The following is a 14,169-nucleotide window of genomic DNA, read 5'->3' on the forward strand; positions in this document are numbered from 1 at the left end:
TCTCCTCCATTCTCCTCTCGGGATCTTGGGCACGCACGCACACGCGCCCGGCGTGAGTTTTAAGCCACCGGGTCCGGGACACGAACCGCAGTCGACTATGTGGGAATCCAGCGACATAGCCATTACGCTAACTGCTGGTTCCCTCATTATTTTATTTTTTAAAGTTGACCAGAGAGAGACAAAGAGAGAGAAGGAAAGCGAGAAATCAAGTTGCCAAGTCCAGGACTCACACCACAGTCAGCCATGTGGGAGCCTAGGTGCCTTAACCATCACACCGCCTGCTGGCCCCTATTTAATTTTATCTATCATTATTATTTTTTAAAATCTGACCAGAGAGAAAAAGAAAGTGAGAGAGCAAGTGGCCAGGTCTAGGACTCAAACCGTGGTCAACCTTGTGGGAGTCTAGTGCCTTTAACCACCACGCCACCTGCTAGCCCCCCTGGCAGGTTTTGTCACCTGCCAGGATTAGGACTCAACTGTGCAGCAGGCCACATGGGATTCAGTTACCTTAACCACCAGGCCACAGAGCCAGTTCTAGAATTATATTCCTATAACCAAGAAAAATACTCAATCATTTTCATTATATAAAATTGGGTCCCACCAGAGGCCAGCAAGTGGCATGGAGATTAAGGGCGTTGGACTCCCACACGGCTGACAGTGTTTGAGTCTCAGAACCGGTGGCTTACTTTCTCACTTCTTCCCTCACTCTGTCCTCTCTGGCAAAATTAAAATAATTAAATAAATTTAAAATAAAATAATTCCTTTTTTTTTTTGGAGAGGTTTTTGCTATACGGCGCATGTGCTCGCCAGAAAGACAGAGAGAGACAGAGAGACAGAAAGCGAGAAATCACCCCCCAGGGGGGATGGCCATGCCACAATCCCTTCTTCTCCATTCTACTCTTAGGATCTTGAGCATGCATGTACACATGCCCGGTGTGAGTTTAAGTCACTACAACTGGGACTTGAACTGTGGTCAACTACATGGGAGTCCAGCGACATAGTCATTACAGTATCTGCTGGTCCCAGATAAAATAATTCTTAAAAAAATAAAATTGGGTCCCACCAATTTTTTGTTATCAATGCATTGTGAAAAATAGCAGTATAAATTTTTACTTTCAATTCAAGTAAGTCTCTCATGTATAACCGTAGACTATGGACAAGTTTGCCTAACATAGAGTTCATAAAGATTAGTAAGGAAAATCTCAACAACAAAAGAGTAGGCAAGAATATGGAGAGTTCATAAAAAGTAAAAATACCGTTAAATATGAAAGGATGCTCACGCCACACATAATGAGAAGTTAAAACTCTGATGAGGTGCCCTTTAATGAAGTGGCAGGAATGAAAAGCACAGGAACAAATGCTGGCATGGCCCTGGGAAACAGGCACCCTTCCCCATCCGCATTAGGACAGTATTGGGTTGTTGGAAAAGTCATGATGCATTTTTCTGTCTTTCTATGCAAACATGTGTCATGACTTTGACACCCCAATAGATGCCGTCCCACCTCTCGGAGGGGCAGTATCTACGCAGAGCCTGTGTTCCAGTCCCAATTTCACTCCTAGGACTTTCCTAGGTCCTTCATTACAGGGCTGCGTGCAGGAGCTAGACTGGTGGTTGGCTAGGGAAGGTCAGATGCACAGACAGGGTATAGCCTTCCAAGGTGGTAAAGCGGAGTGTGCTTATGTCAGTCAGAAAATACAAGAAGAAACGCAAGGGTAAATATCTGCTGAAGAGGCATAGACTATTTCAAAGAAGATAAGTAAGAAATTTAAAATATTAGTTATTTCAGTGAACGGTAACAGAGCAGCAAAAGAGAAGGATGGCTAGATTTGCCATCAAGTAGTATTTGGAGAGTAGCTTATGTGAATAGGAAACTATATAAATACATTAACTATTTCTTTTTTAAAGAATTAATTTTTAGAGAGTTTTTTTTGCTATAGGGCCCGAAAGACAGAGACAGAGAGACAGAAAGTGAGAAATCACCCCCAGGGGAATGGCCACGCTGCAATATTTTCTCCTCCATTCTTCTCTCTGGATCTTGGGCACACATGCACTTGCACCGGATCTGGGACTCAAACCGTGGTTGACTACATGGGAGTCCAGTGACAGACATTATGCCAACTGCTGGTCCTATAAATACCAACTTAAGGGTCCTTGTAAGAGTCAGAGAGAGAGACAGACTGTACACACAAAATGTAGAAAGCACTGGGCTGATGAAAGCAGAGGCATATGAAAGAAGATCCTATGCTTCTGACTTTGAAATGCAGAAATCCATAGCCAAGGAATCTATATAGCTCCAGGAGATAGGAAAGGCAAAGAAAGAATTTTCTTTTAGAATCTGCAGTGAGAGCGTGCAGCCCTGCTAGGGCCAGCCCATGGCCTGGTGGTTATGTAAGGGAGAAGGGATTGCAGTGAGGCCATGCCCCCTTGGTCAGGGGTGATTTCTCACTTTCCCTATCTTTGTAATCTCTCTATCTGTTCTCTCTGGCAAACACAAACACACACACACACACACACACACACACACACACACACACACGACAAAAAAAAAAGGTAGGATTAAGGATAGAAAAATAAAAGAAAGCATTAAACATGGAAAAAAAGAGACACAAAATAAAAGAGCAAATTATCATTGTAAATATCATTATGCTAACCTGAAGAACACAGTAGCTTCCATTTTTCTTTTTAGAAAGTATTTTCAGGGCTTCTTCTTCATATCCTGGAGCAACAATACCATCGGATACCTGCAGTAATTACTGAATGTTAATTTCTATTTAAAAGAATCAGAGAACACCTTCAAGCAATTTTCTGCCTTAAATAACGCAGCAGCGTGTTCTGTTTTTTCCTACCTCTATCAGGTAATGCTAATAATGTATGGGGAAAAGACAATCCTATGTTAGAGACAGACTCCTACTGCAGGCCCTATCTCCCTGGTTTCCTCTGTCAGTGTTTTTGTGTATTTAAGTCTTGAGCATAAATATATGAATAATTTGCTCTAATTCATGTACCTCAGGAAGAAATACAATTTCTTATGATTCTCTTCAGACTTGTGTTTTGCACCGGAAGAATGATGTTCCAGTCATGGCTCTGCCAGTACTTGGTTAAATGACCTGCACAAGACACACTTCCGAAGAGCAAGGCAAAGAGGTCCAAGATTCAACATCTTATAATTTAAAATAAAAATGTCCCCACCTTGCTATAACCTGTAACAGGGAAGGTGATTGTCTCAGAAGGAATCCCTAAAGCAACTGAGAACTGTCAAGTCACATGCCCCTTCAGCTTCCTCTCTACCTACTGCCTCACCTACACGCCCTCTGAACTACCATCTCTGCTTTCTTTACCTTTCTGTTTCCCCACCACCAAGAGCACTCATGTCTTCTGGAATGCTTGTCTGGTATTCAAATGATGGAGGGTAGTTTATCAGAGGAGTTCACATTTTCCCCAGGACATAGTCTCTTCCATTACAGATTAAGGAAGTTTACAGTAAGATTCATGGTCACATCACCATCCAGAACGGCCTCCTCTGCTCTTCAGAAATAACTGTGGCATTTAGATAACTACTAGAAATTTAAAAATAATTAACTAGATATTCCTCTACATACTGTGAAGTTAAGTTCTGATAAACCCATTATAAATTGAAAATGTTTTGAGTCAAAATGCATTGAATATACCTAACCTACAAGATAGCTGAGCTGAGCTTAGGTTGAATGTGCTCAAAACACATTAGCCAACAGATGGGCCAAACCATCTAATATAAAGCCTATTTTATAATGAAGTGTTTAATATCTCATGTAATTTTCTGAACACTGTAATGTAAGTAAGAAACAATGGTTTGGGACCAGCAGTTGGCATAATGGCTATGTCGCTGGACTCCCATGTAGTCGACCACAGTTCAAGTTCCGGACCTGGTGGCTTAAACTCACGCTGGATGCGTGTGTGTACATGTCCAAAATCCCGAGAGGAGAATAGAGGAGAAGGGATTGCTGTGTGGTCATCCCCCTGGGGGGTGATTTCTTGCTTCTGTCTATGTCTTTCTGGTGAGTGCACATGCTCTATAGCAAAAACCTCTCAAAACAACATGATGGTTTTATTAGAACTTGACACAGTTTCTAATGAATGCACAGTGCTTTTGTACCACTATAAGGTAAAAAACTAGTAAGTTAAACCACTGTAAGTAGGGATCACCTATATATAAATAGAAAGTGTACTGTCACAGCCAAATAAAGACTTGAAGTATTAATTCACTAAATCTCAAAATTAACAATTCAGATTCATGCCCTACATAAAATATGAACATAACTAATTTACTCATTATAAATATAAATACTATAGGCTAATAAGCTTTCCGTGAACACTGTTAACAAATAAAGCTTTTTTATTCTGTGTATAGATCAAGCTACGTGAACATATACTAACTTCTCTGGAGATAATTTTTGCAGTCGGGACATCACAAACATCAGATAATGCGATAAAATCTCCAAAAGAAGACATCCTATCAGCTCCTGTAAATAAAAATTAAAATGAAGTATTTATCAGAAATAGTCCTTATGTAGAATAAGACGTTTTAAAAAAACCTGCCTAGGGACCGCAGGTGGTGTAGTGGTTATAGCCCTGGACTTCCACAAGACCCACTGTGGTTTGTGTCCTGGACCCAGCAGCTTCAAAAATCACACCAAATACGTGTGTGCACATGGACACGTGCCCCAAAATCCCAGGAGAATAGACTGCAGCGTGGCCATCCCCCCGTGGGTGTGATTTCTCACTATCTCTTTGGCTAATGCATACACCGTATGATAGAAACATTAAAAAACAAAACAAAACAAAAATCCATGTGATCTTATAAATCCTTTATCAAAAAATAATTTTATTGTTTACATAAGATTTAAATAACCGATCAGTAAGTCTTTCAACTGAAATAATCAGGAAGAAAGCAATAATTTTACCTCCTTCTTTTATAAAGGTCATTGCCGTAGGAAATGTATGCTTGCTGGAGAAACAAGAGTGGGAAAGTGAGTAATCAACCTCCCCATGGGTGATGGTCATGTTGCGATCCCTTCTCGAGATTTTGGGAATGTACGCACACACTCCCAGTGTGATTTTCAAACCACTGGGTCTGGGACTTGAAATGTACTTAGCCATGCAGGAGTCCAGTGCCCTTACCACTATGAAACCTGCTGGCCCCTAATTTTACCTTATAAAGTGGCATTTAGCAAACTCTCTTCTCTGAAAGGTCAGAAATATTTCATCTTTGTAGGTTCAGAGTTTGTATCACAACTACTCAACTCTGCAGTCGTAGCTCAAAATAAGCCACTGACAAAAAATTATCATACGTAGCCAGTTTCAATGAAATCACACAGTATTTACATAAATAGGGTGCAGGCTGGATTCAGTCCAAGGTCATACTTGGTTGACCCCTGCTATTTATGGCAAACTCTTTAATATTAACTTTCTCAATAATCTCTCATAGATATTATAATATTCACAGGTATTAAACTCAAGATCTAAAAGGTTCTGAAATATATAAAATATAACTCTAACAAATTTAGTACAGTTAAGTAACCATACAGTTTAGTCATATATCAAGTGGTATTAATGCATTCACTAGCCTAAACTAAAATTACATCCACCAAATTCCAAGGGTATTTCAATTTATTAGATTAAAATACTAACATACACACTGTACCCCACAAAGAGGTATAATTATTATATGTAAATTAGAAATAATAATAAAAACCATAATACTTTAAAATACTGAAAGATACTTTTATGAACAAATTATTTTGAGATACTCATCTTCTCAAGTATTTAAAAAAACAGATTAAAAATAACTTACAAAGGGTATTACTACATTATTGCGGCCCCCCAAATCAAACCACCCTCAAGCGACCTGACCTCTTGCTCTTGCATACGCAGTAGATATGGGTGTAAGAGTTTGATAGAGGTCATAGACCATGCAGACTTTGGCTTCATCTTCACTAAGTGGAATTCCAACGGCAGCACCTGGTATACAAAAACACAATTAACTCTCAAGATACTGTTTATGTCAACCACCAAGACATCTTTCTTAACATCAATGCAGCCTATTTTCTAGAGCCTGTGTCAAATTAAACAAAAATGTATTTAGCCAGGTAATTCAACACCAAAAATATACTTATGGGGTGGGGCTGGAAGCACCTCCTCTCTGGCCTCTGAGAATAGAACCACTGAAGCATGACTGCTGCCGGCCTGCACGTGAGGCTGGCTGACTTCACCACCGACAACTGGTATCACACACTGTCTATCTCTTCACCGCTCACACTGCTCTACTATCCAGTAAGCATGTGAGAACTAATTAGGTGTTGGACTGTCAGCTCATCTGCTGATACAGATAACTAAGCTATGGAATTAAGGCTTCAACATAGAAGCACAAAATTCTCTCACACGATGGCTGTAAAAGGTACAGATAACGTATTATAAGAACAACTTCTTTCTGTCTGTTCAGTTACATTTTCACACATGTGGAAAAATATTTCAGCCTATTACAGTAAGTCATTTCATTTTTATTTTCTAAGTCTTCATGTTCCCACTGCAAAAAAAAAAAAAAAAAAAAAGAAAAAGAAAAACTATCGCCTGAACTTCCTGTCTCACAATGATGGTACACAATTAGTCACGTGTTGTTGAAAGACAGGGAGACATTCTGAGAACTGTGTCCTTAGTGACTTTGTCATTGTGTGAACATCACAGTGCTTACATACAAACCTAGAACCACATGGCCTACTACACGCAGGCCATACGGTATAATCTCATGGGACCACCATCATACATGTAGTCTGCTGTTGGCCAAAACACTATGGTGCTATATATACCAGTGTGCATGTCTACGTCATTCCATTATCAGACTTTATCATATTACTGTACTGATACTTTATCAACAGACTTGACCAAAGTGATTTAGACTTCACAGTTAGGTCTATACTCACATTAAAACTTACCAATGTTAAAAAAAAAAAAAAAATTAAATAGCTGCATTTTGGACAGCTCCAGGGCATTCCAGAGCACAGTGCTTTACCTGCTGGGCTGACATGTTTAAAAGAGGCAGCGGCTGGAATGTCTAAAGCTTCCTTGAGTTCTTTCACCAATTGCCAGGCATTTAGGGCATCACACAAGTTTATAAATCCAGGGGAACCATTTAGAACTACATTAAAAAAATATATATATATATATTTATTACACACACACACACACATTCACAGATTCAGGCTCTACATAAAATATGAACATTCTAAATAATATACTTAACTAATCTATATGTTGCGAATATAAACATTGTAGGTTATGATTTCACACCCTACATACGTGTTACTACACAGAATAAGGTCAGATGTAGATACATGTATAAAAAATATGGAACCAGCAGATGGCATAATGGTTACATCCCTGGACTCCCACGTGGTTGAATCCCAGCCCCAGTGGCTTGAAACTCTTACCAGGCACATGTGAGTGCATGCCCAAAATCCCAGGAGGAGAATGGAGGATAAGGGACTGTGGTGTGGCCATCACCCCCGGGGGGTGATTTCGCACTTTCTGTCTCTCTGGCAAGTGCATGTGCCCAACAGTAAAAATCTCTCAATAAATAAATAAAGCAATCAAGCCTGATCTCATCTTTATTTTTTCAGAGAGAGACTTTTGCTATAGGGTGTGTGAGCTTGCTGGAGCGACAGAGAGAATAAGGTAGAAAGTGAGAAATCACTCCCCAGGAAGGATGACCACACCATAATCCCTTCTCCATTCTCCTCTCAGGATCTTGGACGTGCACGCATGTGACCAGTACAAGTTTCAGGCCGCCAGGTCTGGGATTTGAACTATGGTTGACTACACAGGAGTCCAGCATCTTTACCACTACTTCACCTCCACCTGCTGGCCCAGAGCTCATCTTTAAAGAATCTACACACCCCCATGAACACGCATGCATGCACGAGCATGCACACACTATTGGAGAATCAAACCCATTCAATCTAGAAATACAACAGTTACAGAGGTTGAGGAGTGGGAGAAAGCATGCCAAGACTATTGATCAGTGCGGGATCCACGTAAAGACAGAACCATGACTGAACAATTACAGCGATTACAGAGACAGCATAAAGTTATGCAACTTGTCCAAAAAATTACAAGCTAAAGCAAGAACTGTGGGTGAGAGGGCAGAAGAAAAAAATATGGTTTTTTTTTTTTTAATTCTTTTACAGCAGCCTCAACTCAGCCTAAAGTTGAAATCCAATTAAAAGATGACTCCAACTTCAGAGCTTTTCATTACCTAGTTACTGAACACTGGTGGAATTTCTTAGGAGCAAGTATCTCTTGTGAATAAACATAATAAGCTCAGCTCACCAAAGAAATAATGGGCAAACACTAATTAAAAACAAAAATAATTCTAATTTCATTTCCCTTATGTGTTACATTAGATAGCAGATACTTTTAAAAGTAAAACTTTGATAAACATTTACTAAGCGTCTACCATTATCAGGCACTATTAGGCTACATCGGGGAATAAAACAGTCTTGCCCATACACACCAAAATCACTGTCCTCATGGAATATATTTCAGGAGGAAAAAAAGAAACACAACAGGCAATAAATAGCAAAAAATTTTAAAAATTAGGTATTTTTACAAATGAGTTGTAAACTTATGTCCATATAAAAATGTATATGTGAATAGTTAGAGCAGGTTTGCTCTTAACTGCCAAAAGTTGTGCTTTGAGACCAGCAGATGGTGTAGTGGCTATGTCGCTGGACTCCCATGTAGTCAACCGCGGTTTGAGTCCCGGACCCGGTGGCTTAAACTCATGTTGGGCATGTGTGTGTGCGTGCCCAAGGTCCCGAGAGGAGAATGGAGAAGGAATTGCAGCATGGTCATTCCCCCGGGGGGTGATTTCTCACTTTCTGTCTCTCTGTCTCTCTCTATCTTTCTGGCAAAAAATGAAAAAAGTTGTGCTCTGGGGCCAGAGTGGCACAGTGGTGCAACACAGAGCTCTGCAAGGCATCCCACATGGGAAGGTCTGGTTAAGTCCAGAGTCCTTGCTGAGTATGCTAGGCAAGTGTGTGCCCATGATCTGAGGCAGACTGACAGTTGAGGGTGGACTGTGGGGTCAGGACTCTGTTGGGAGATATGCTCTCAAACTTGCTTGCACTCTCTTTCTACTTTATGGAAAATATATAGAAACTTTAAAAAAAAGGAGGAAAACACTGTACTTTCAAGTTTCGATGTTCCTCAATAGCTTAAAGGATAAAAAAACTGTGGTAGATCCATACACAAAATATTAGCAATAGGAAGAAATATGCTATCAAGCCATGAAAAGACCTTGAGTGTATATTGCTAGATAAAGTGTCTGAAAAGACGCCATACTGTGTGATTCTGACTGACTGACATTCTGGAAAGGCAAAACTATGTAGTCAGTGAAAAAAGGTCAGTGGCAGCAAATGCTGGGAGAAAGGAAAGGGAAGAATGAATAGGTTCAGTACAGAAAATTTTTAGAGCAGCGACACTGTAATGACACTCTGCATTCCTCCAAACACACAGAACAGACAACACAAACAACGAATTTTTTTTTTCTTTTTCTTTTTTTTTTTTTTTTGAGAGGTTTTTACTATAGGGCACGTAGGCTCCCAGACAGACAGAGAGAAACAGAGAGAAAGAAAGAGAGAAATCACCCCCCAGGGGGGTATGGCCACACCGCAATCCCTTCTCCTCCATTCTCCTCTCGGGGTCCTGGGAATGCACGCACATGCACCCGGCGTGAGTTTTAAGTCACTGGGTTCGGGACGCGAACCGTGGTCGACTACCTGGGAGTCCAGCGACATAGCCATTATGCTAACTGCTGGTTCCCATGTCATGACTTTTCTAACGACCCAATATAAACCCAAAGAAGTCCTAATTTCTCAGTTCGAACAATTACCTTTGCTAAGGATTGTGTGCCCCTACCCCCAGTTCATGTACTGACATTTGGTTGTGACAGGACTAAGGGAGTAAAAACCTAACCTAACTGTAGTGTCGAAAGACAGGGTATGTGGTAGGAAATTAGGATTAAGGTTATCAGAGCAGGGCCTCATAATTAAAGTTTCGTGGGTTTATACGGACGGAGAGACATGTGCCCTTCTGCTCTGCTCTGTCTTGCCATGAGTCCCATTAGTAAGATCTCCCTCACCGGATGTACCCCTGAACCTCAGACCTCCAAATCATGAGGTGAACAAACTTCTAATGTTATAAATCACAGTTTCAGGTATTTTTAATTAATACCAGAACAGACTAGAAGGATCTTTTTGTTGTTTCTTGTAGCCTCACGCTTCTGCTTTGGCCCACTTCAGCTGCTTTTTCTGTTTTTTATTTATTTATTTATTTATTTATTTATTTATTTATTTATTGGTTGGCCATGTGGGAGTCCAGTGCCTCAACCACCATGCTACTTGCCAGCCCCCACATAAATCATTTTAAGGAGCTCTTACTTGTAACATTCCCAAAACCAATAGGCACTTTTCTGCTCCCCACAGCACTCTGACTAGTTGAAATTTTCAAGGTTTTCCTTTGCTTGTTCCTTCACTGTTCAACCTGCAACTGGAAAATACCCTAATGCTCATTCCTGACCCTATTCTCTGAAGTCCAGGCCATCTGATCCTATTCTATGTCTTCTAAACATCTACATGCCAAGACATTCCCATCAGTCATCTCCAATGTGCCTCAACATGAGTACTCATAAGTCCAACTAGCTCCTTAAACTTCACATGGTCCGAAGAGGTATTAAGTAACTGACTTTATCTTCTAAATGTGAACCATGTCAGGTACAGAGAAAAACACACCAAACTGCCATGTACCCAACACTCAGGCTTTACCTGTGATGGGAAGCTTGGGCCTGACTGTATACAGCTGGGCAGGAGTTTGATGAGGGTTCATTCCATACCTCAAGGGCATCTGTGAAATCCCTTTACTGTACTGTTTCCTGAAGTAGTCTGAAATTGCTTCGTCGTACTGCGCTGTATGTGTGAATGCCTGTAAGTACAAGTTCATGAGACATTGGCAGCACTTCCCAAAGGGCAGACAAGGTGGTTTATGGACACAGCACACCACATGCCCTAGCTCTCCTCTCCCTGTCACACACACACACACACACACACACACACACACACACACACTCAGTGACGACAAATTATTCCTATAAAATTCTCTTATATTTTTAACAAAACATCTAGTATTTGGTCTCTTCATTTTTAACAAAAGGATGGCAGCTCTAAACAAACCTTGGTAAGTAATTTAAGGAGAATTGGAGGCTGCCTGATATGGCAACACTGCATTAGCTGGCTGCTACAATAATATAAAAGTGCATCCCTACCTTCAAGGCTAACTGGCGTCTAGTCTCCAAGGAAGTGTCTTTGTTATCAGAGCTCTGCATCTCTGTAGACACTGCCACATAGTCCTCTGGTTCACACACTACTGTCACTCGAGCATGGTTTTTGGCTGCGGCTCTCAGCAAAGTTACTCCACCTTTGAAAAAAAGATATATATTTTTGTGTGTGTATTTTCATATCAGTTTATGAATGTCTTTGAAATAAAGTCACTGTGAGCATATTTCATTTTAATCCCTGACTTAAAAAATAAGAAAAAAATAAATCAGAAGCAGCTCCACACAAAAACAGCTTAGAGGCTCAGCCTTATAAAGCAGCAGTTAAGTGTACAGAGGAAGCCTGATCCCACATGACTGACCAGGGTTCAAACCCTGTCCCCGGTGATGTGAAAGTGCCTAGAATCACAAAGGACAGAGAATTGGAAGAAAAACAATTGCAACATGCCCAGGGCCCACTGAGAGGTTCTCTCTGTCTCTCATGTGTGTACATGCACAGGTAACCTCTGGTATTATAAAACTGAAATGAAAAAGACGAGAAAACAGAGGTAAACTATAGTCAGTCACCTGAGAACACAATATGGGAGAAGTAACTATTTCCTCAATAAAGAAATCTCATTAAAACCTAATTAATCCCCACCTCTGTCAGTCTTCTGAAATGGTTTTTCTTACTTACCAATGTCAATCTGCTCAACAGCCTCCTCCACAGTTACATCTGGAGAAGCCACTGTCTTCACAAAGGGGTACAGATTACAGACCACCACTCTAAAAGAGAGGAGTTGAGCGTCATTAAAAACTCAACCGCAGCTATCCAGGAAAGGACAGGACAATACCACTAGCAGGACCAAAGACCACAGAGACCTAAAAAATAAACTGTGAGCTAACATGTCAGAACCCATGAAGTTGTATGAGAGTCAGGACGTCCTGCTATGGTAGGGTGTGGGTGACTTGGTCAGCAGGGGCTCTGGGCCAGGTCCGCAGCACTCTTTGCAAATCATATAGCAATGCTACTGCGGGGGTAGCCTTAGCTACCCAGTACTCTCAAGCCATCTATCATTTTTTCTTCTTTTTTGATTTTAAGAGAAATATAAACTACAAGATTGCAGATAACAAACTCATTTTAGAATGTGATTACTATTATCCAGGACACTCAAATTTAGATTCTTTTTCTAGTAGGTTGTAGGAAATGATAAAAAAACAATGGTGCACTCCAAGGGTAAAACTTTGGTTGGTTTTTTTTTTTTTGTTTGTTTGTTTTTTTATCTTCAGAGATCATAAAAACAATGATTAAGAAAGACTAAAAAAATAGTTTAAGGGGCCAACAGGTAGCATGGTGGTTAAGGTACTGGACTTCCATATAGCTGACTGGTTCCAGTCCCAGACCTGTTAGCTTGAAAATCATACCAGGTATGTATTCATGTGAGCCCAAACTCCCAGGAGAGAATGGAGGAGAAGGGATTCCGGTGTGGCCATCTACCCGGTGGGAGCGTGGGAAGGGATTCCTCACTTTCCTCTCATTGTCTCTCTGTCTCTTCCCCAGGAAGTGTATATGCCCTATGGTAAAAAGCTTAAAAGAATTAAAAATTAAAAAATAAAAATAATTTAAAATTATTACAGACTCCAAAATTAACAACCAGTAAAGTGGAGTTTCAGTCCCAGGACTCCAATTTAAGCTCAGTAGGCAAGCTGCCCAGTGCAACAAGCCGAACTGGTAAAAACTAATTAAAAGAAAAAAGAAACAGAAGAGAAGGAGAAACACTCCCAGCTCCTCTTTTCAGGTCTATACCCTTATACCAAAAGCAGACTAATATGTCACAAGAAAACTATACATGGTATCTTTTGTATTTTGACCCAAAAGTCCTCAACAAAATGCTAAGAAATGAAATCAAGAAAAATATAGAAAATGTGCATACCATAGCCAGGTAGGTTGGCTTAATATCTATTGATAAAATTCAGTTAATGTAATGTTGGTAGAATAAAGGCCAAAAAGCTACCGGATCATTTCAATGGATACACAAAAAGTGTCTAATAAAATGCCACACCCATTCATAATAAAAATAATCAACAAGTTAAGAATAGAAAGGAAGCTGGCAAGTAGTGTGGAGGTTAAGGCATTGGATCCCACCACACAGTTCTGGTCCTGGCCCTGGCGGCTTGAAAAGTCATGCTGAGCATGTGCGCATGCACGGCCCAAATACCTAGGGGATGGAAGAAGAAAAGGACTGCCGCGTGGCCACCCATCCTTGGATCTGGTTCTCACTCTGCCTCTCTCTCTTTCTCTCTGTTCTCTCTCTGGTGAGCACATACACTCTATGGAAAAACAAAAACAAAAACAAAACAAAAAAAACTTAAAGAATAGGAAGGAACATTCTTGTTGAATTCTTGATGGTAAAGTGTAAGAAAAACCCACAGCTGATACCATATATAATGATGAGACTGAATACTTTCCCTTAAGGAACAAAACAAGGATGTCTACTCTCACCACTTTTATTTAGCACTGTGCTAGACATTCTAACCAGGGTAAATAGCAAATATCAATTACATTAAAGGCTCTAGGGTTGAAGGATTGCAGAGACAAAAGTGTGACATTATCTTTACTTGCAGGTGACATAATCTTGTACATAGGAAATTCTAAAAAACCCACCAAAAAAAAACTATTAGCACAGATGAATGCATTCACCAAGGTGGAGGACATAGGATCAATATACAAGAATCAGCTATACTAATATATATGTTAGCGGGACCAGCAGTTAGCGTAATGGCTATGTCGCTGGACTCCCACGTAGTCGACCGCGGTTCGTGTCCC

General features: G+C 40.4%; 1 protein-coding gene across 2 annotated transcripts in view; it reads right to left on the reverse strand.

Annotated features, from left to right (window-relative positions):
• ATIC (5-aminoimidazole-4-carboxamide ribonucleotide formyltransferase/IMP cyclohydrolase) overlaps positions 1-14,169 on the reverse strand; it is a 32,592-nt gene that overhangs the window by 11,300 nt on the left and 7,123 nt on the right. For both annotated transcript variants that reach the window (XM_006157459.3, XM_006157458.3), the window contains exons 5-11: positions 12,040-12,128; positions 11,355-11,506; positions 10,858-11,014; positions 7,047-7,172; positions 5,891-5,998; positions 4,415-4,500; positions 2,653-2,742 (exon numbers count right to left, since the gene is read on the reverse strand). In XM_006157459.3, coding sequence (XP_006157521.1) covers positions 2,653-2,742; positions 4,415-4,500; positions 5,891-5,998; positions 7,047-7,172; positions 10,858-11,014; positions 11,355-11,506; positions 12,040-12,128 — 808 coding nt within the window. The remainder of the gene's footprint in view (positions 1-2,652; positions 2,743-4,414; positions 4,501-5,890; positions 5,999-7,046; positions 7,173-10,857; positions 11,015-11,354; positions 11,507-12,039; positions 12,129-14,169) is intronic.

The sequence above is a fragment of the Tupaia chinensis genome, unplaced genomic scaffold (genome assembly GCF_000334495.1).
Source record: "Tupaia chinensis unplaced genomic scaffold, TupChi_1.0 Scaffold000542_1, whole genome shotgun sequence".
NCBI classification, from domain to species: domain Eukaryota; kingdom Metazoa; phylum Chordata; class Mammalia; order Scandentia; family Tupaiidae; genus Tupaia; species Tupaia belangeri.